The sequence below is a fragment of the Malaclemys terrapin genome, chromosome 2, assembly GCF_027887155.1.
Source record: "Malaclemys terrapin pileata isolate rMalTer1 chromosome 2, rMalTer1.hap1, whole genome shotgun sequence".
In the NCBI taxonomy this organism is placed as follows: domain Eukaryota; kingdom Metazoa; phylum Chordata; order Testudines; family Emydidae; genus Malaclemys; species Malaclemys terrapin.
Window position 1 is genome coordinate 72,545,699 of NC_071506.1, and position 21,559 is coordinate 72,567,257.

A 21,559-nucleotide genomic window follows, 5' to 3' on the forward strand; every position below is an offset into this window, starting at 1 on the left:
CTTAAGTTATATCTGCACAAATCATTAGTTATACTACTTCAAAATGTACTGCACATAGTGTACTGGATTTGAATGCAAACATATGATTAAGTATTTCCTGCATTACAAGATGCAAATGAAAGATGTATATAATTTGTAAATAAAATAAATGTGGAAATCAATGTTATTTGATTACAATTGAACAACAGAAGCTTCTACAATTTATTTTTATTGGTAAAAAATTGTTTCTTCACCACCAGAGAGTATCTGGGTTTTGCTGTCTCCTTACCCCTCAACTTTGCTATTTAGCATGCAGGATGAATGTTTCAAATTATTGTAATATCATTAAATGTCCTTAAGCTTTCTCAAATAAGTCATTAGTGTAGGAGAAACAGCTGGCTTGTTATATGGTTAACTATTCTTGGCTGTGCCTGGGATCACAAAGAGAGTCCATTACAGCTATTGTAACCTCAGAGCCTGAATTATCACAAGTCAGCTTTTACAGATGTGAGACAATTCACTAAAGGGAAAAAAATGTCATCCCTCATTGCTGACTTTCTGTTCAACGTCAGCAGCATTTTTTTTTTAAACTTGTCCATTATTCTTAGGGAGAACACTGCTTTAAGGAAAAGCACGCAACAGTATTGTTTATAAAATAGAGTTATATGGCAAAAGGGAAATTTAAACATAATTGGCCAAATTCAGCCCTTTCCAATTTGGTGCTGCTTCGAGGACATCAAGACAAAGTGGCGTTATATCCACCTATGCAATGCGTCCCTTGGCTTCATCAACCAGGCTGAATTCTAAGCAACAACATTTAATTTGTCTCTCTTCAAAGTCCCTTTAAAGAATTTAGACTTGAAACGACAGATACTTAACTATGGATCTAGATCTTATAGACCTTTCTGATTTGAGTGTCAGTAAAGGAGGCATGCAGGATTGGATTTGATAGTGGCATTGCCTAAATACTGCTATATCACTAAAATAGAAATGGCACAGGTCTTCATTTATTAAGACACATGAGAACAAAGTTTTCCAATGGGAATCACTAAGTATAATATATCGTACAATAGCACTGGGGTATTTCAAATGACACCAAAGTTTCAGATTCTTTTTTCACCAGAGCACAAATGTCTTGCATAGCTCCCATGAACAGTAATAAGAATTGCAATACAGAATAAAAAATATCTGCCCCTTAATCAACAGGAACTCAGCAAGACACATGCGTTTGGTAAAAAAATGAATATCCCAAGAGGCAGGACTGTCTTGAAATGGTTAATGAAAATATAGGTTCTGGTCCTGCTATTCTCTAATTCAATGGAAATTTTCCCATTGAAGTAAATCGCAAAAGGATCCAATCATAATATGGAGGTTTCCTTAGACAACAGCTCACTTAATCAAAGGGGACACCACTTTGCTTCCTCAAATATAGTTTTCTCTTAATTTTGAGCAACTTTCAAATGACTAAAGCATTTAAAGTTATTTTTAAAAAATCCAAATCAGACCATTTTCTAGGGATTGAGTTGCATGAGAACATAGGCCATTCTGCTTGTTCAGATTTATTTGCTTTCCTCTTTTTAGCAGTCACTCCAATCTCTCACTTTATGTGGTGAGAATGTTTACCTATTGACTAGCTACAGGCCATCTTGCTCAGAAGGGCATTGGAATTTATTTGGGCTTCTTGTAAACCATTGTTTTATTATCCTGTCTGATTATTGGCTTTTATATAAATAGTTCTCAAGAGTTTGTTGTTGGGTTTGCTTTATGTTTGTGATGGTTGCCAAGAGCATTTAGACAGAACAATTCAAACGCCTAATAATTGAAAGTTCAGAGTGATTAACTTAAAGAGACAGTGTCTAGGTGGAAATTGTAAAAAATACTTACCTGTGTTATTAACACCATTGATCATCAAAACTGTTCAATTGTTTAAATATAAGTTATGTTCACCAGGTATGCTTTAAAAAATACACTCAGTTTGGACAGTGAAACTAGATGGATTTGTTTCATTACTTCCATTCAAGTACAGCACCCGCTCTTCTTATTACTGGGGCCTCTGGACTCTACTGCATTAACCTTCACTTTCTGGTTCTCAAGCAACCAGACAGGAATCCGGGTGTGCTTGGGCTTGCAGCATAGCAGGGGGCTGTTTACATTTAAAATCCATTTTCTTTTTTTAATTTAATAAAAAGGTTTCAGTGCATATTAGCTATGTATTAACCCCTTTTCTTTTACACAAATTTTTAGCTTAAAGTAGACACTGTCATTAATAAAAGCCCAGCAATGAAAGTATCCTAATCAGGAACCTTGCATTCCAAAACTGATCTAGTCATATTTTGGAGTCAGGATAATAATACATACATCATATATACTGCCATTAGAGCCCAATCCTGGGCCACTAAAGGCAACGGGAGCTTTGACATTGATTTCACAGGGAGAACTCCCACTGATGTCAATGTATGCAAGTCAAGAGCAGTATAAGACCTTGCCTATGCTAGAAAATCACACTGGTTTAGCTAGATTTATTTTAGAACTGATCTACTTAATCCATGCAAGCACCTAAGATACAGCTATTTTAATTTATTAAAAATTACCAAATTAAACTAAACCAATAAAAGCAAGATTTAAACCTACTGAAGTATGTCTACAGTGTGGGTATGCACTGTTTGAACTAGATCTATTTTAAATATCTTTCTAATACAGATGTGACCGGAGATTCTATGCCATCTACTGGATAGCTGAGTACTACTGAGAGTGCCTTCTAGTTAAATCAGGAGGCAAAGGTTTGACAGAGACTTCAAACTCGGTTCAATACAGTTACAAGTATATCTATTGATCTCAAAAAGGCAAGCTTCCCAGCATCCTCTGGTCCTGGCTTTCTCAAGCTATTCAATTGAGAGGGTTGGCTGTTCCAGCTAGAAGTCATTTAGATAGTACAGTACTTAGTTTGAAATGTGTTGTTTAGGTTAGCTGAATGTCTCTGTCACTTGTTTCCCAGAGAGGATTTAAAAGTTCTGTTTAGCAACTACTGTACACTGATGACAAATGAATTTCCACATGATCTCAGATATCTGTTGGGAAACAGAACCCCTCTACATTGTGAGAACATTCAGAGCAAAAGGAAAAAAAGGAATGGATGAGAATGCTTATGACTAAGGCTAAGATTTTGTCACAGAGGTCATGGAAGAATCCATGACTTCCAGAAACCTCCGGGACATTTTCCACTTCAGCCCAGGGGCAGCGTGGCTGGATGTGTCAGCTGGTGGAGGCCCAGCAGCTCTCAGCTGCCAGGCAGTGGGAGACCCCGCAGCTTCAAGCCACTGCGGGTAGCAGGGAGACCCTGCAGCACCAAACCAACATGGGTGGTGGGGATCCCCTCTCTCCCTCCCGCAGCTCCCAGCCACCACGGGCCGTGGTGGAGACCCCACAGCTCCCAGCTAGCAGTAGCACCAGGGGAGGACCTTGCACTCTTGGCCACCGTGGGCAGCAGGGGGAACCCCCGAGCCACAGCAGCCATGGCTGCTGGACCCGCCTCACTTCCCATTTTGTCATAGTTATTTCCAGTAAAAGTCAGGAACAGGTCACTGGCTTCCCTGAATTTTTGGTTATTGCCTGTGACTTTTCCATGACTTTTACTAAAAATAACCACGGCAAACTCTTAGCCTTACTTATGACTTCTGGAAAGGAGAAATTCTGCAGCTTAGGGGATTTGCAGAAAACAACACAAACATGTTTTAAAAAACACATAAATCCTGATGCTTTGCTGCTGTTCCTAGGGTTGCCAGGATTGTCCTGGAGTCTCTAGGAATTAAAGATTAAGTCTTTAATTAAAGACTATGTCATGTGATCAAACCTCCAGAAATATGTCCAGCCAAAATTGGCTACCCTAGCTGTTCGCCTTGTGAAATCTTTTACATCAATGCAAAGTGAAAATACAATACTAGCTATTCAGAACAGTAGCAGTTTATACCCAGTTTGAGACAGTATAAATGATGGCACAAGGAACAGGCCAGTAGAAAACCAGGCCCATTGTCTGTAGGGTTGCCAGGCATCTGGTTTTCGATTGGAATGCCCGGTCGAAAATGGACCCTGGCGGCTCCAGTCAGCACCACAGACCAGGCTGTTAAAACGCCGATCGGCAATGCTGCGGGTCTAAGGCAGGCTAATCCCTACCTGCCCTGTCACCACGCTGCACCCCGGAAGTGGCCAGCATGTCTGGCTCCTAGGCGGGGGGGGGGGGGGGCGGGGCTCCATGCACTGCCTCTGCCCCAAGCACCGGTTCCACACTCCCATTGGCTGGGAATCACAGCCAAGGGGAGCAGTGGGGGCAGTGCCTGTGGGTGAAAGCAGTGCACAGAGCCTCCTGCCCTCCCCCTATCCTGGAGCTGGCCACTTCCAGGGCACAGCACGGAGTCAGGACAGGCCAATGGGGGCTGTGGGAAGCGGCGCGGGCTGGGCCACCTCTTCCTGCACCCCCATTGGCATGGAACGGCGAACCGTGGCCAGTGAGAGTTGTGATCGGTCGAACCTGCAGACGCTGCAGGTAAATAAACAGTACTGGCCTGCCAGCGGCTTTCCCTGATGGGCCACGGGGCACAGGTTGCCAATCCCTGGTCTACTCTGTGATGAAAGACCCATGGCACAGACACAGCTGGCTTGGTTCAGCTGACTCAAGCCCCTGGATCTCGGGCTGCAGGCCTATAAAATTGCAGTGTAGACATTCAGGCTCAGGCTGGACCCCAGGCTCTGAGATTCTCCCCCCTTGAAGGGTCTCAGAGCCCAGCCCAAGCCCAAATGTTTATACTGCAGTTCTACAGCCCTGCAGCCCAAGCCCCGCAAGCCTGAGTCAGCTGACAAGCACTGAGATTTGGTGCTGCAGGGTTTTTACGTAGTGTAAGCATACCCTGTCTTATTTCACAGAGTTGTATGGTTATACTTCAGCTATCCCTGCATTCTCCAGACCATTACAAGAGTCTGCAAAAATGTTCACTTAAAAAGCTAGGCCTGTCCACAATCCAACTGTTCTGGCAGTATAACCAATCAGAGTCAGAGAAAGTAAGTTATTTAAATTCAAACAAATGTTCCAAACAAATGTCCACAGGCACAGAGAGAGAAATCTGTAATATTGTGTGCTAAAATAAATACCCCATAATCCAAACGGGAAAATAAACATTTTCTGGATAGATCATTTCAGAGCATCTTCCATTGGAAATCTGAAAAAATTAAATTGACTCTTGCTGTTCAGATGCAATAATCTGATGAGTTTCTTGCAGGCCTGTGCCAGTAAAACTATTTCAAAACTGAGAGAGTGAGGAAGGCTCCTGTGGGACCATTTTTATGAAAGCCTCATGCAAGGCCTCCGCCACCATATACTGTACCAGCCACCTTAACATTTCCATTCTGGCTGATGCACAATAGCACAGACTAAAATTTGAAACACTGACTAACCCAGTATTTGGGCAGGGCAGAATGACAACAAGTGTTTTAAAGTTCAGGTAGAGTTTATCAGATGGCTTTTCAGACAAACTGAAGTTTGGAGATCTGAAATTTAGGGAGACTATAAAAGTGGAGATTGCAATCATCAAGATGAGGGAATATAAACTCGTGGATTTGAGGGCACTTGGCCTGTCCTTGGAATTGGCCCTTTATGTCGGAAAAGGCTCGTCTTGTAGCTAAAGCACAGCAGTGACAGACAAAAGATAGGGGGTGAAATCCTGGCCGTAGTAAATTCAGTGGGAGTTTTGCCATTGATGTCAATGTGGCTAGGATTTCACCCATGGGCTCTTTTCCCAGCTGTGCTACAAACATCCTGTGTGACCTTAGGAAACTTGTTTTGCCCCTCAAGCCTCAGTGTTCCAGTGTGTAAAATGAGGATGATACTAAATCCTACCTCACAAAGATGTTGCCAGGTTACATTTACTGTACAAACACAGATATTTTCAGAAGAAAGGTACTATACAAATTGCCAAAACTCATCCTCATTATTAGAGATATTCTCTTAACCAAAAACCTACATCTATAAGCACCACCGCTATTTCATAGGTTTTTGGATCCAGATCAGAAATTCATAGCTTTGACCCATCTATAATTATTAAGGCTGTATGTTTGTCAGGGCCATGACCAAAAAAATTGACTTTCAGGATTTGGTTCTTTCCTCCTCCTTCCCCCAAAAATATAATCGTGATTGTATCACCTTGGTTATTCTACAGCTGAGCAATTCTCCTCCATGTATTTTTCCTAATTTGATTCTACATATTTCCAGTGTACTGAAATAGTCCTCCAATGACTATTTTTAAAATATTATAAAATGTTTTTAAACAATTTATATTATTTTGAAAAGGATATTTGACTTCTTATGGAGTGCACTGATAATTCAAAATTAATTAAAATACTGTGTGCTTTCACTTTTATTGTAAATAAAGGATAATTGCTGCTGTGACAACCACAATTGCTAATTTTTTATTATTATTGGGGATGAGGCAAAAAGTGTGAAGGGCTGTAATAGAGAAGAAATTATAGATTTGAAAATCAGCAAAAAATATAATAATAATTTCAGCTTGAGGTGAATTTGGAAAGGTTTCCAAGTAGGATAATAAAGATATCATTTATCAGAGGGGTAGCCGTGTTAGTCTGAATCTGTAAAAGGTAACAGAGGGTCCTGTGGCACCTTTAAGACTAACAGAAGAATAGGGATGACTTGCATCTGAAGAAGTGAGGTTCTTACCCACGAAAGCTTATGCTCCCTATACTTCTGTTAGCCTTAAAGGTGCCACAGGACCCTCTGTTACCTTTTAAAGATATCATTGTATCTCAATAGCATTAAAACATTTATAATTAAAATATTTATTCTGATACCATAACATATACCCTTATACACTCATTTAAGGGCCTGATCCAAAGCCCCTTGAAGTTAATATAAAGACTCCTAAATGACTTCAATAGGCTTTGGTTCAAACTAGTTATTCTGCTGAACAACTGTTTGAATTCAAATCACTTGTAATGACATCTTCAAGAAAATGGGCTTGTCTGACTGGCTGCTGTGCAAGCATATCTGGTTTTCTGGTGGGTTTGGTTGTTCTTAAGTGGAAAATGTCAGTAAAGTGTCTGCCAACTGGAGGCCAGACATTAGAACAGGCTTAACCAATTAGTGGAATATCCCTTCCGGTTGCTGAACTTGCTGTGTGTTCCACCTGCACATTACCACATCTGAATTCTGAACTGTGACCCTCCTGATCCACAGGCAGCAAGTTTCAGCAGGTGAGCCAAAAAGGAGTCTCCCTCTAGCTGAGCCAGGAGAAACTGTATCAAGCTTTCCCCCAGCTGGAAGTGACTCAATGCATCTTTTACATAATGGCCTATAGGAGGCTGGAATGGCTCATGCACTACCGCTGAAATAAAACTTATTCATTCCATGTGCTGCTGTAGTCCATTTCTTTCTGTGGAAAGTGTGTAGAAGTCTCTCCTTTTGGTTTTGTGGGACTCCTCAGAAATAGAAAACATATCAAGAGAGAGTGTGGATTTGACATTCTCCTCCCTCAACATAAAATGATTTATACTGGTAACGGAGATGTTTTTGGAAAGAGTTCTGCAGGATCTAAAAAGCTGCTTTGGTGAGAGGTCTAATGCTTCTAGCGAGGTAGATTCTGTTCTCACTAACACCAATTTTACATTGGTGTAGTACTACTGGTTTAAATTATGTTACTTCCGATCTATACCAGTGTAAAAGTCTGATTCTACTGGCTCTCAAGTCAATGTTGAAACACCCATTGACTTCAATAGTGCAAGATCAGATCCTAAATGAAAGACAATCCTTCTACAAGGTCAGATGCACAGTAAGATGCATATTGTGGGCCAAATTCTGTGCTCACACCAGTATAAATCCAGAGTGACTCTGTTGAATAAAACTTTATCATACTGCCCTTCTGGTTTGTAAATTGCTTGTCTTAAGACCTCCACTCCAGACTGGATCAAGTCCCCACGTATTTTTACCAAGACAGAATCTGATGATTTATGCTTACATACACAAAGCCAAATTCCAGTCTTAATTAAAGCTTCTCTGGATTTACAGCAGTATAACAGAGACCAGAATTTGACTCTGTGTATCTAAGCCTTTGGGTTAGTCTTAATTGTGTAAATTATCACCCATGAAAATTCTGTCCTGATAAAAGACCAGCTGACCTGATCCTGTCCAGACAGCAGGACCTAAAATATGCATTTTACAAACCAGAATGGCACCATAATCAGACAAATTACACAGCCATTGAATCCCACAGTAAGATCCAAAGGACAAGGTACAAAGCAAAAATGTCAAGAAGAAATAGGACAGGTAGGTTCAAAGATGTAAATCTGATAAGGAGAAACTGATATCAGAAACATCAAAGATTTATGGGAAGGAAAGAAATGCTCCGGGCATGTGATCTGATGTGATATCCTCTCTCAACCATATCTGGCTCACTAAAACCAGGTCTCACCATATAGAATCTAGGTTCAGGAAGGGCTATCCTTTCTCACCTCAGAGCCTATCATGTAAGGCCACATTTAACCATCATTACAACCAACCAAGGGACTCAGCTGCAATATAGTTGTCCCCTAACCCATTTATTATGTATGGCATAAACGGGTGCTTTCTGGTTTAAGCTTTGGGCATGTTAGAACACTGGCATACTAACTGGTCATGGAACCACCCAGCATTAAGCATCCAAGTTTGTAGAGGCATAAGTGGCACTCATCCTACAAATTAAGACTGACTAGCAACAGCTCTATGATGGCCTTACACGCCCAGGGCTTCACATAACTGGTTCTGTGTATGTCCACTCTATGTCAACAGGAGACCTGCTAAACCTAGGGTTGTGAGTTCAATCCTTGAGAGGACCAGTTAGAGATCTGGGGCAAAAATCTGTCTGGGGATTGGTCCTGCTTTGAGCAGGGGTTTGGACTAGATGACCTCCAAAGGTCCCTTCCAACCCTGATATTTTATGATTCTAAGTAACCTGGAGAACACTATTCATGATGGAGATTGAAGTTCGAATCACCATACTTTGTACAGACGTGTCCTGTACTTAAGCCAGCTTTGACAACATCTTTAAAGTTCCATTCACATGACAAATTGAAGCCATCTTGTAAATGGATCAGAGGACAACTTGATTTATGAATGATATAATATTAATATATTAAGAAATCCATTAAAATTATCTAGGAACAAACTTCATATTTTAAAATGACTTGAATCTATAAGAGAGATTCTCCACTTTGCAATGATATATATATCATTATGACCACCATTCCATATCTCTAGCGAGACTGATTTTTAGAATGACAGACCTTTTCTATTATGGCAAAAATAAACAAAATTTATTTATTTGTGCCATAATAGAAAAAGTCTGTCTATTAGAAATCAGCCTTGCGAGAAATCTAGAACAGTCAACACAATAACATACTATATATTATTGTAAAGTAGAGAGAGAATGACAGCAGGATAGACAGACAGATCAGATCAGATCTGCAAAATAGCCCTGCCTATTGTTACTTGACAGTTAGAAAAACTCAAAAAAAAAATATTCGGCATTCAGGTGAACACACAGTAGTAAGACTACATCTGGCAATAATTTCAGTATCTCATTCATGCGCACATAAAACAATATTTCTCATTCAGTTACAAACCTACAAAGTCCTGATTTTTTATGAATGGTTCTTGAGAGTTCAGAACCTGGAGGTTTATTCACAGGTAAGTGGGCTGACCAAAACCCCTCTCTCAACTAACAGAACTTATAAATGGAGACTGGATGTACTTCAATAAGTATCTTTACTATTAGGCTGTAGATACAGTATTTGGCTACATACAGTAGCTTCCCAGCTAATGAATGTTACTAAAATCCTCAGCTATGCTGAGCAGCGGAGCTGAAAGGGGAAGAGAGCAGCCAAAGATGGCTTTATGCCACCTTTACACTCCCCTAAAACTGAGGCCATTTGGGGCCATTAACTTAGAACACACTCACCCATCTTCCAGCTTGTCTCCTGTGCCAGTTATATGGCACCCAGGGTTTTCCCCACACTAGGGAACCCTCAGCTGTTCCATTACGGAAACACTCTCCTCCCTTTGTGCTGCCAATGCAGGGACCAGGATCTGCTCCCAAGTCTCTATAACAGATGGGCCATATGCCCTCTGATGTGCAAATATGTCTCTCTCCATTTCTCTTTTGTTTTGTTATAATGCCCATCAGGATGTAAGCACTGATTATGCATGAAATGCATTTGCTTTGAACAGAGGTTTAATGAGATGTGCTGTGTATGTCTTGGAAAGCTCTATTTGAATTAAGACTTCCATCAGCAAAATGAGTAAGGAATCTTTTAGTCTGGTTGTTACCAAAACCCCAAGGCTGATCACCCCCAAAGCCTAGGGATTTTCAAAATCCAAAACCACATCTGAAATTCACTAATTGCCCCTATCTTTATAATGAGCCAAACCAAGACCTTGGATCCAAAACAATCCTCGAACTCTGGTTAGTTTGATATCTGGATCTGAAGTCTGCAGCATGAGCTCAGGGAAAAGTAGACAGGGAAAGAAAATCTCATCCTTATTCCATGGATCTTTAATATGAGACCACTTCTGATATACTTTTAAAAAAAAAGGAACATATAATGAGCCCACTATAACATATTCTGCAGCCAGAATTCTTGGCTCCCAAATACATCTTTATATGGTAAGTAATACAGAAACACCCAGGAGACTATATAAGAACTTTGACAAGGCTAATATTAAGCTAGAACAAAACAGAACTACTGGCACCAGATTGACTCAGCTCTTAAGTAAACTTGTTCCATTAAAAAGTAGCCTCTAAGATACTTTCTCTCTGAAGTGTATAGTAGCTTATAAAAAGCAGGAAGAGTTGCCAAGTCATAGATGTGTTCAAGTACTCTTTACCCTCATTAAAGAGCATTCCCTGGCAGCTAGCAGCTTTGAGCGTTCCAGTGAACTAGATTTTTATAAGGAGGGTGTTTATAGTGGTGTGCAGTATAGCTGGAAGTGATGGTGTTCTGTAGCAGCCATGAATTAGATACAGCTGTATTGGGAGCCTTATCATGCAGAGCACAGAACGTAACAGACTGTAAGATCAATGAGGTTCAGAAATGCAGAACAAAGTGAGTTTCTCTGCTCCATAGCAAGAAAGGCAACAAAAGCGTTGGGCCTAATTGTTCACCTGTTTGTCAATGGATAGTTTGCTGGTCTCAGTTTAATATCTGACACATCTTCTAGCTGGGGATTGATTATACCCAGCCTTGGGAGGAAGCTGGGATTGGAGGACAGGGGATGGATCACTCGATACATTGCACTGTTCTATTCACTCCCTCTGAAGCATTGGCACCGGCCACTTTTGAAGACAGTATCCTTGGCTAGATAGACCTTTGGTCTGACCGAGTATGGCCATTCTTATGTTCCTAAGGGACTAGATGAGCTAATACAATAGATATTTTTCATCTCTAACATCTATGATGTACTGGGAAAGGGGAGACCCAAGCTGGGCCTCTTTAGCTATGGGTGCCAAAGGCCAAAAATGTAGGACCTCTCTCTTTCCCTCATTTCCACTCCATTACCAAATAAGAAGTTATTTTAATGTAAGAATGGCCATACTGGGTCTGATCAATGGTCCATCTAGACCAGTATCCCATCTTCCCACAGTGGCCAATGTCAGCAATCATCAGGCAATCCATCCTGTCATCCATACCCAGCATCTGGCAAAAAGAGGCTAGAGACACTCAGAGCAGGCTGTTGAATCCTTGACCATTCTGGCTAATAGCCATTGATGGACCTGTCCTCTATGAACTTATCTAATTCTTTTTTTGAATCCTGTTATATTTTGGTCTTCACAACATCCCCTGACAATGAGTTCCACAGGTTGACTGTGCGTTGTGTGAAGAAGTACTTCCTTTTATTTATTTTAAACCTGATGGCTATTAGTTTCATTGGGTGAGTCCTTGTTTTTGTGTTATGTGAAGGGGTAAATAACACTTCCTTATTCACTTTCTCCACACCAGTCAAGATTTTATAGACCTCTATCATATCCCCTCTTAGTTGTCTCTTTTCCAAGCTGAAAAGGCTTTTTAATCTCTCCTCATACGGAAGCTGTTCCATACCCCTAATCATTTTTGTTGCCCTTCTCTGTAACTTTTCCATTTCTAATGTATCTTTTTGGAGATGGGGTGACCAAATCTGCATGTAGATAGTCAAAGTTCCTTCCAGTTTTATTTGAAAGAGCCAAGTGGAATTTATCATGGCTTTTGAGAAAGCAATTCCAAATATGACTCAAGTGTGTGTGTGTATGTGTGTGTGTGTATATATATATATAACTCAGCTATGCAAATTATCAGTTGTTTTCAAGAGTAAGTTCATCACTAGTTTCTGTATTACTGACCTTGCTATCTTTTGTGTCTTATTTAAAAGAACATTAATATGCAGAGCAACTGAGCTGTTTCAAAAAGCTCTCTGGAGAAAAAAAATGGTCCTAGGAGGAAACTGAAGAGGAGGGAAGGGAACAGAGTGGGAGTGAAATGACTGAGATGATATATTTTTCTATGTCTGTGCCTTCAAATGTATGAGACCTCACTCTGAACCAGGAAAACTAGCTGTAATTCTTTCCATGGCCATGTCATCTGACTGGAACACCAAAGGAGACTTTATCTCCCTTTCTGCTCTATTTTATTTGCCATGTTACATACATAGGACATCCATAATTTTGCAGATTGTTTTTATTTCCTCCTACCATATTGCTAGCTCTCTCTTGCATCAAATGCAGTTAGTAACCCCTGTGCCTGATAGCGACTTTTGACTATCATTACATTTGATAAAAAGTGACAAAGCATGGACAGTAAGAATCACTGATACTTCTGATTCTTCCAAAGGTTCCTTTGAGGAATCAAGACTGTCCACTGGACCATAATGCTAAAGGAAATAGGCAATACAGCAGTAGACATCTATGAAGAGCTATTGGACCTGGCTAAAAATAATTCAAATGAGTCTGTTAAACAGAAAGAAACTTTGGATGTCTACACTTTGAGCTGGAGGTATAATTTCCAGCTCCAGTAGACATACCTGCATTAGCTCTGATCAAGCTCATGCACTAAGAACAGAACTGTAGCCCCCAGGGCAGGAGGTACTACCCCTCCAAGATGCAATCCCATCCGAGACACTAGGCAGGTACTTGAGGCGTCTAACCCCTCCCTCTGCTAGCACTGCTGCAGAAACACTTCCTTTTAGAGCACTAACTCAATCATGGTTAGCATAGGTATGCCTCCTGGAGCTGGGAATTACACCTCCAACTCAAAAGTGGAGTGTAGACATGATCTCAGTCAGTCAGAACCCAGATCGATACATAAATAAATACTTTCACTTTTTCCCTCATAGTTTCCTCAAGATTGCTCTACTTTACTCCTGGTTAGCAAATATTGTGTGGAACAAGGATTAGGGCTGTTTAGTTTACAAAAGAGAAAAATAATGAATGGGACAGAGAAAGTAAATCAGACACTCCGTTTTATCTTTTCTCTTAGTGCAAGCGCAAGGGGACTTCTAATTAAACTGAAATTTATATGGATAATGAGAAAATACACAGTTACATTAGACAACATAAAAATATAAGGGCTATAAAACCTCATGCCTTGCAACACCAGCCAACCTGTAGGGAATAACTTCTCCCTGTGGGTCAGATATCACATAAGTGTCCACTACAGTGATGAAGCTTTTGGCAGTGGCTGCGGTCAGAGACAGACTAATGCACTAGACCAAATACTAGTCTGATCTGGCATAGCAATTCCTATGCTCCAGGACAAGAATCACATTAGCCAATAAGCAAGCCCGAGAAATTAGCCAATAACCAAACCAGAAAAATCATCATGATTCCCTCACAAGTCTCACAGAATCTCTATTAGACCAATTAGACCTTTCTTTTAAATACTGCCTACTTAGCTAGCTTAGGCATTGCTATTGCACGTATCACAGTGATGTCTGAGTATTGAATACAGTAATTTCATTTGCATGGCATTGTCCGTGGTATTTGCATGGCACAAGCCCTGCCTTTGGTCCTTTATTCAATATTCCAGAGCATCAGGTCCTAAATTAACAAAGATCACCCATGTATCTGAGGGCAGAATTAGGCCCATAATCTTTTAACACCAGAAAAATTAGTAAACTCACCGTTTTTTCCTGTAGCTAGCAAGAGGTTCAGAGTCTAAGTAGGGAATGCCTTTCAACTTCAGTAAGGAGCTATACAGGGACATGTTAAACCAGTCACCGACCATCTTGGCCACCATGACAGCCAGCATCACAAGTAGCAAGGACTGTACATCGTTTGTGATCTCTACCTGAAAAGGAGAATGAGGAACTTTCCGTTACTTTATTGACATATTTGGAGAGAACAGTGGTAGCGATGGCTGTGATACATATCCAGTGGGAATTGGAACAAGACCACCAACTCCTGGACATAATACAGGGGTTAAGGTAAAAGGAAGCAGGGAGGGGCACCGCTCTCTTTCCCTGCTGAAAGTCGAAGTGAACTCCTCATCCTTTAACAACTGCACTTATATTTAAAATACATTTGACTCCTAGATTTCAAGTGGCTTGTGACAATCTCTCTCATTGGGCCAGAATAAGGAGAGAAGGAGTAACTAGATTTGTAATGCCTTGCCACTGTGACAAATACTTTCAAAGAAAAACAAACAAATCAAATTAATAATTTTCCTTTGTTGCTGGGTTCACGATAGATTAGGCGGACAGACCGTTTCCCCACAATTCTCCTTCCTGACAGAGCAAGCTCCTTGTACAGGCTGCCTTGGGAGGACATCATTCTAAAGGATGCTCGAGAAGGAAACAAGAAGCCCAGGTTCAAGTCACACAAAACCTGAGGAGGAAGAACACTAGCAGTGTGACACTATTACAGCTACAAATATTGCATTGGATTCTCCATGATTAGGCACGCTTCTCTGGCTGTTCTTTCCTAGCAAAACAGCACCCTGCTCCTCATTCTCCCCAACCTCAGGGCTGACAATTGCAGACTAGACTGTAGATGTGTGATATATGTGTGTACAGTGTGTTATCATAAAATAGTCTAAAATCTAGTAAGAATAAACTGAAGGTAATCACTCTCCCTTTCTTTCTAAACACTAACTATTTTTCACTATACAAGACGACACTCTTGGTTACAGGACAGCAATGCAGCATCATAAAAAAAGTGACATGGATGAAACCAATACAATTTATGCCTAACTGACAACTGAGCCGTTAACAAATATTTATGCTGGCTAAGATAATAGTGCAACATTATTCCATTGCTAATTTTCTTTTTAAAACATTTGCTTCCTAACAGTAATTTTTATCCAGTCTCCATATTCTCCAACTGACCATTATTTCCCCTGCACTTACATTCTAAAGATATGTTTTTCATTTATTTTCCATTCAAACTTCCTTCCCAGTGTGCTGCGAGACAGACATATGCACATACGCAAAGACCTTACTTCATTTTTAGATAAAGTAAATTATAGCATAATAGTATGTGTTAAACTGCAATATCAGCTAGAGAATAATAAGGACCCCCCAAAAAATATATGTTCAAAGAAAGTCAGTATGCCTGCCTGATAAATTGGTAGCCTTAGCACATTCGCCCGATGATTACACTCTCATCCCTATCCTGCCCTTGTTTCTGTGTTCCAAATCATAACATCAAGGGTGATTTAAAGACCACGAAAAGGGCTTTGTGTGGTATGTGTGACCTTCTACGACTGGGTCATGTGACTGTCCTTTCTGTTTGGACATACTTAATGACATCTAATAACTTTGCAGCATTCTTTGAATGTCTTCATAAGCCTAGAACCCAACTGCTTTATTTTTAAAACACCAGTAAAATGTCATTTAAAAGAAAAACAGCAACTGGGGGATTTTAAAAATTCCTTCATCAGATGTGCCACAACTCACTCATTTGGAAGGAGACTCCATTGTGGATTTCTTTTAAGGCTATTTAAAAAGCATCTTGCTATTCTCCCTTATGGAAAAGCTTTTATACAATTAATAGGCATAAAATCAATAGGATTCTATAGAAACTATTTTAAAAAGCAATGAAGAATGGTATTGTTCCTAAAGAAGTCTTAAGTCATCATATAGAATTTAATAGAGCATTACATGATAGCATTCTCTACACTGGTTTATAATTCTATAGAAAGATCATTATTTCTACTAAATTCTAAAGAACTTCTCATGAAGGACAGACGAAGAATTTTGCTAAGTGTTTCAGTTACACATTTACAATCTTTACAAAATTTTAGCCTGCAATGGTCATGGACAATCTTGTCTGTCCCACATGATAGCATGTTTGTGGTTCTTGCATTGGTCTGAACTCACATGCACGTTCTTCTTCAGTGTTTGTTGAATCCTCATACGTCAACATCAACACGAGATTCCATCATCTATATTCTTCTTCAGAATATGTTGAGATCTCATTCATTAAATTGCCTAGATCTTAACAGTCCTGCTTTATAATTAATATTAAGATTTCTATGTTCACTAGTTTTTAATCCCTTCTTCGGTTCTATTTCAACCTATGTGCTTCCTCCTTTCTTTCAGTTGCAGATGGCAGACTGTTCAACATACAGCAGACAAGATATGCACTGAAATAGGCAAAAGGTATTTGCAATAATGGGCCATAGCTTCAAAGTGCAGATGCAATCTGAAATTTCCCAAAGTTTTGGGGTGTTGTGATCCAGGGGTTTGGTTCAGGTCCTTCTCTATAATGGTGCATTGCAAATATTGACAAAAAGAAGAACAGGAGTACTTGTGGCACCTTAGAGACTAACAAATTTATTAGAGCATAAGCTTTCGTGGACTACAGCCCACTTCTTCGGATGCATATGTTATGCATCCGAAGAAGTGGGCTGTAGTCCACGAAAGCTTATGCTCTAATAAATTTGTTAGTCTCTAAGGTGCCACAAGTACTCCTGTTCTTCTTTTTGCGGATACAGACTAACACGGCTGTTACTCTGAAACTTGCAAATATTGAATGCTCCATCCAGAGGGAATAACAATAGCCATTGTGTGTAACATTAGCCACTGGAGTCCGTGAATTCTAACTACTGTTGTGCAACAAAAATATTAATTTTGATAAGACAGGCCTATGTCAGATGGCTGGGGCCAATTAATAAAGACAGGTCAGTAACCAGAACTCTTGCACGTCACATCTTTATTACATGGGGGAAGACAAACTAAATCTCTGACAAAAATAGAGCAAATGAAGTTCCCCTGAATCTTCATTAGATAAGGGAACTGAAGGAGATGACTACAGTGCTTTGAAATTTTCCTGGAAGCAAGTGGTACTGAAGCTAAAATGGGGAAGGCAAAAATATCAGAGGCCTTGGGAATCATAGTACATTCAAAATGGGAATATGAAGGGGAGAGCAAACTGCTAAACAAAATAATTCATAAATGCTAAGGAAACTTTGATCTGTGCAAGAATGTCACTTGATATAGGCACTTTTTCTTTTTTAACAAACCAGATGCCAAGACCATTGATTCTTACCTTAAAGGCCTGATAGTCACACGAATTTGAATAGTTAACATATAGACCAATTAGAGAACAAATTATTTTTGGTTACTGGCACAAGCAATAACCGGTTTAAAGTACATTTGCCACAAAAAATGGTCTTGGCTTCAGAGGGCTAAAGAAGATTGAGCTTCCCAAATGATACTGTTAGCAAGCAGTAGGCAGGGGCGGCTCTATGTATTTTGCTGCCCCAAGCACGGCAGTCAGGCGGCTTTCGGCGGCATGCCTGCGGGAGATCCGCTGGTCCCGCGCCTTCAGCATACCCACCGCTGAATTGCCGCCGAAGTCTCGGGACCGGCGGACCTCCCACAGGCATGCCGCCGAAGGCAGCCTGACTGCCACCCTCATGGCGACTGGCAGGCCGCCCCCCCCGCGGCTTGCCGCCCCAGGCATGTGCTGGAGCAGCCCCTGGCAGTAGGGTGACTATTTCCCTATGCTGAATATGAGACACCTGGTAAAATTACTCATATTCAAGTGAGCTCAATGGCAATCAATCAGAACTAAACAGTACAAACATTAAAATTACCATCAAGTTGACTGAGCCCCTGTTAAAAAGAAATACTATGTAGTTGGATTCTTTTTATTTACCTTCTTGTCTTCAAGGCTTTAGGGTTCACATGGAGAGACACACACACACACCCTACCCCCACACACACACCCACACTCCCGTACACCTCCCTCACACGGGGTAGGGGGAGAGGGGATGACTGACCTACCCAGCGCTCTACATGCCTGGCTGGACCCCCGGGACTGACCCGCCTCTACTGGTACCTGGTGCTGTGTCTTCCCGAGGCAGCACATGGGGGGGTGGGGCACGCAAGGCCACATGCCCCCCCCCTCCAGATTTCTCCCAGGATTCACACCAGAATGTGGCCAGCAGAAGGCTTTCGGCACTGTGTGGGAGGGAAGGAATGTGAGCTGCTTCCAGCCACAAGGAGGAGAAGTGGGGGAAGGGATGACCTGGCCCATGTCTTTGCAGAGCTCATCTCCCCTTTCCCCCCACCCCATGTGGCTGGAAACAGCTTGTCCCTTCCTGCCTGCACAGGGTCAAAAGGCAGCTAACACTTCCAGGCTGCTGCTGGCCACTTACATAACTCAGCTACCTCTGGCTACAGTGCGGGCAGGAAGGGTTTAAGGCTTCAGGATGTATTGTACACCAGGGCCCAGGGAACCTGACTGCAGGGGCTTCAGCGAACTCAGCCAGAGAGGTGGCTCAGCAGGGGAGGGTGCCTAGGAGATGGAGCAGCCCCGTGCTCTCTGGAGGCAGGACCCAGGGCAGGGAGGGGGGGTGAAGAGGGTGCCCCAGGGGCTGCTTTGGATGCTGCAGGTTCGGGGCAGGAACAGGCTGGAAATCGCTCCCACACACACCACTCTAGAACTTAGCTATAGGGCGGAGCGGCTTCCCCATGCCAGTGCTGGGCGGGGCTTTGGCACATGCGCACAGGCCAGAGGGTCTTGGGTTTTCCCCAGGTGCCAGCCCAGCCATAGGCAGTGGGGAAAAGAAGGAGCCTGTTGGCGAGTGGGACGTGCCCCGCTGGGTGGGATATGGAGGAGCAACAGGACTGGGGGGGGGGTGAAGGGGCAAAGCAAGGAGAGGACAGAGAGAGGGGGAGCACGTAAAGGGACAATGGGTGGGCAGCAGAGGAGACATAACTGGCCACCGCTTGGCGCTTGTCCACACTCACCATCCACTGCAGTGCGCAGCCAGCCCCATCCGGAAATGGGACAGGGGATGAGCGCCCTGCTGGCCGAGAGCTGGCACACAGCGGGGGTTGCATTGACAGACCAGCAGAGGAAGCAGTCAGCCCTGTGCGTTGCATCTTTTCCCCGTCACCAGCCCCCTTGCACACCCACCCCAACACCAGCCACTGGACCCTCCCACTCAGTGCTGGTGGGTGAGCAGCTGGCGAGCAGGGATCCGGCCAGCATCAGGACCCGCCGGTATTGGTGAAGGGGGGAGACAGAAAATATGGGACAATTTGCCCATTTTTAAGAAAAAGTCAGGACACCTGCAGGAGGGCTTAAATACAGGACTGTTCATCCCTTTAAAAATGGGACATCTGGTCACTCTAGTAAGCAGCGAAAGACTTGCAGTGCATCTCATTAAAAATGCACACAAAGGCACACAGAATACAAGGCTAGAACAAACAGAGTTTCGATTTGATTGGAATACACGGGGAAGGAATCACAATACACAAAGGTGTCCAGCACAAGGGTACAGTGTCATGAGTACAATAAAAGCAACCATTCTGTAAAAATGTCACTCTTAGCACTAACTGCAGAGAAATGCAACAGCAAAAACCAGTCAAAAACATACAGCTGAAGGACAAGGTTCTGGTGATGATAATGATGCAAAGTGATGATACAAAATGCTTTTTGGGGGTCTTGCAATAAGATTTAAGAAGCAAAGAACTTGATTTGTAAAACCTCTGATGGATTCAAGTGATCCAATATTTAACATACATCGCTCCTAACAATGCTTTATTAGCATCCTCAGCTCAGAGAAGTGTCATCTGCCTCCTGCTGCAGAGAGGTTCAAAGTATAGAGCCTTAAAAGTGCACAACAGCAGCAACTCAGCCCAGCCCTGGCCCTGCACCAAAAGGAACTTTGGCCCAGGCTGGAGGATCATTAGGCCTGCCCACACTGTGACAGAAGAATCTTCAGGCTAATTACAGTATAGAAGGAGACATGGAGGGGAACAGAACAGAACAGATGTGCAAAAAAGAAGAACAGGAGTACTTGTGGCACCTTAGAGACTAACAAATTTATTAGAGCATAAGCTTTCGTGGACTACAGCCCACTTCTTCGGATGCATTAGAGCTTATGCTCTAATAAATTTGTTAGTCTCTAAGGTGCCACAAGTACTCCTGTTCTTCTTTTTGCGGATACAGACTAACACGGCTGTTACTCTGAAACTTGTCATAGAACAGATGTGGAGTGTGGAGAGAGACAGAAAAGCAAGTGGGAGATGGAACAAGATAAAGACATGGAAGCAAAGGAAAGATAAGAGCAAACAAAAACACTTACATATTCTTTCCAACCAGCATTTTAGGGGCAGTTCTGCAAGATGTAGTTTAGTTTTATATACATATATATTCAAAGCGGGTGCACATATTTTTAATATATAGCCAAACTTTTTTCCTTTTGGTCTCACGGGTGCAACAGGCCATGCCAAAAAATTCTTTGCCCAAAGCCAGATAGAGTATGGAAGCACTCTGCGCTGGCACTTCATAGATCAGCAAGCTCTTAAGTTTCACCTTGCTTTTGCTATGTAATTAGTTTACTAGCAAAATGTTTCAAAACAATATCTCCTTTTGTTACCCATGTCACTTTTCAGTAAGCTTCATGGCCCTGAGTTTCCCAGGCCTCCACGTCATTATAATCCATTAGTGACATTCATGATAGTTCGGTTTTATTACATAACACATAATTATGTATTTTATTAACAGCATCACCAGGCATGACACATCAAAGCGAGAAGGACAGATGCTCAGGAAATTTTAAAAGATGCAGTTTACTTAAAACAGGCTTTTAAAAAACTCCCCCAGTTTTCAAACAAACTATAGTTAACATGTTTCTAGGTTTTATTTTACCTCTGTGAATACAGTCACAACAGAACTTCATTCTACGCAAGGTTGCTGATATAGAAAACACTTCCCCCAAAGATTTTTTATTTCCATTCATGAAAAAGTAATACGCACCCAGTCACAAGGAATGAATCACCACCTTCTGTGAATAGTCATTTCATATTTACACTTATTACAAATGCAGAAAAGGCACAGTTCATGATTTCATTCATGAACAGGAAAGATGCAAGTGACTGCAATACATATGACTGATCTTTCAAACATACAAGCTGCCTTCCTCATTGAGCAGAAATCAAGGAAGGGACAGAAATTACTCCCTCCTTCCCCAGATTTACAGAACATTGTCCACGGTAGGCAGGAATCCTTTGTAAGAATTCACCATTATTCTTTACAAATATAATATTCACCTGCCTGGAGGT

The 21,559-nt window shown here is 41.7% G+C and overlaps 1 protein-coding gene across 1 annotated transcript in view; it reads right to left on the reverse strand.

Moving 5' to 3' along the window:
* LOC128831960 (chloride channel protein C-like) overlaps positions 1-21,559 on the reverse strand; it is a 107,045-nt gene that overhangs the window by 24,795 nt on the left and 60,691 nt on the right. The window contains exon 12 of the mRNA XM_054018931.1: positions 14,162-14,328. Within this exon, the coding sequence (XP_053874906.1) occupies positions 14,162-14,328 (167 nt within the window). The remainder of the gene's footprint in view (positions 1-14,161; positions 14,329-21,559) is intronic.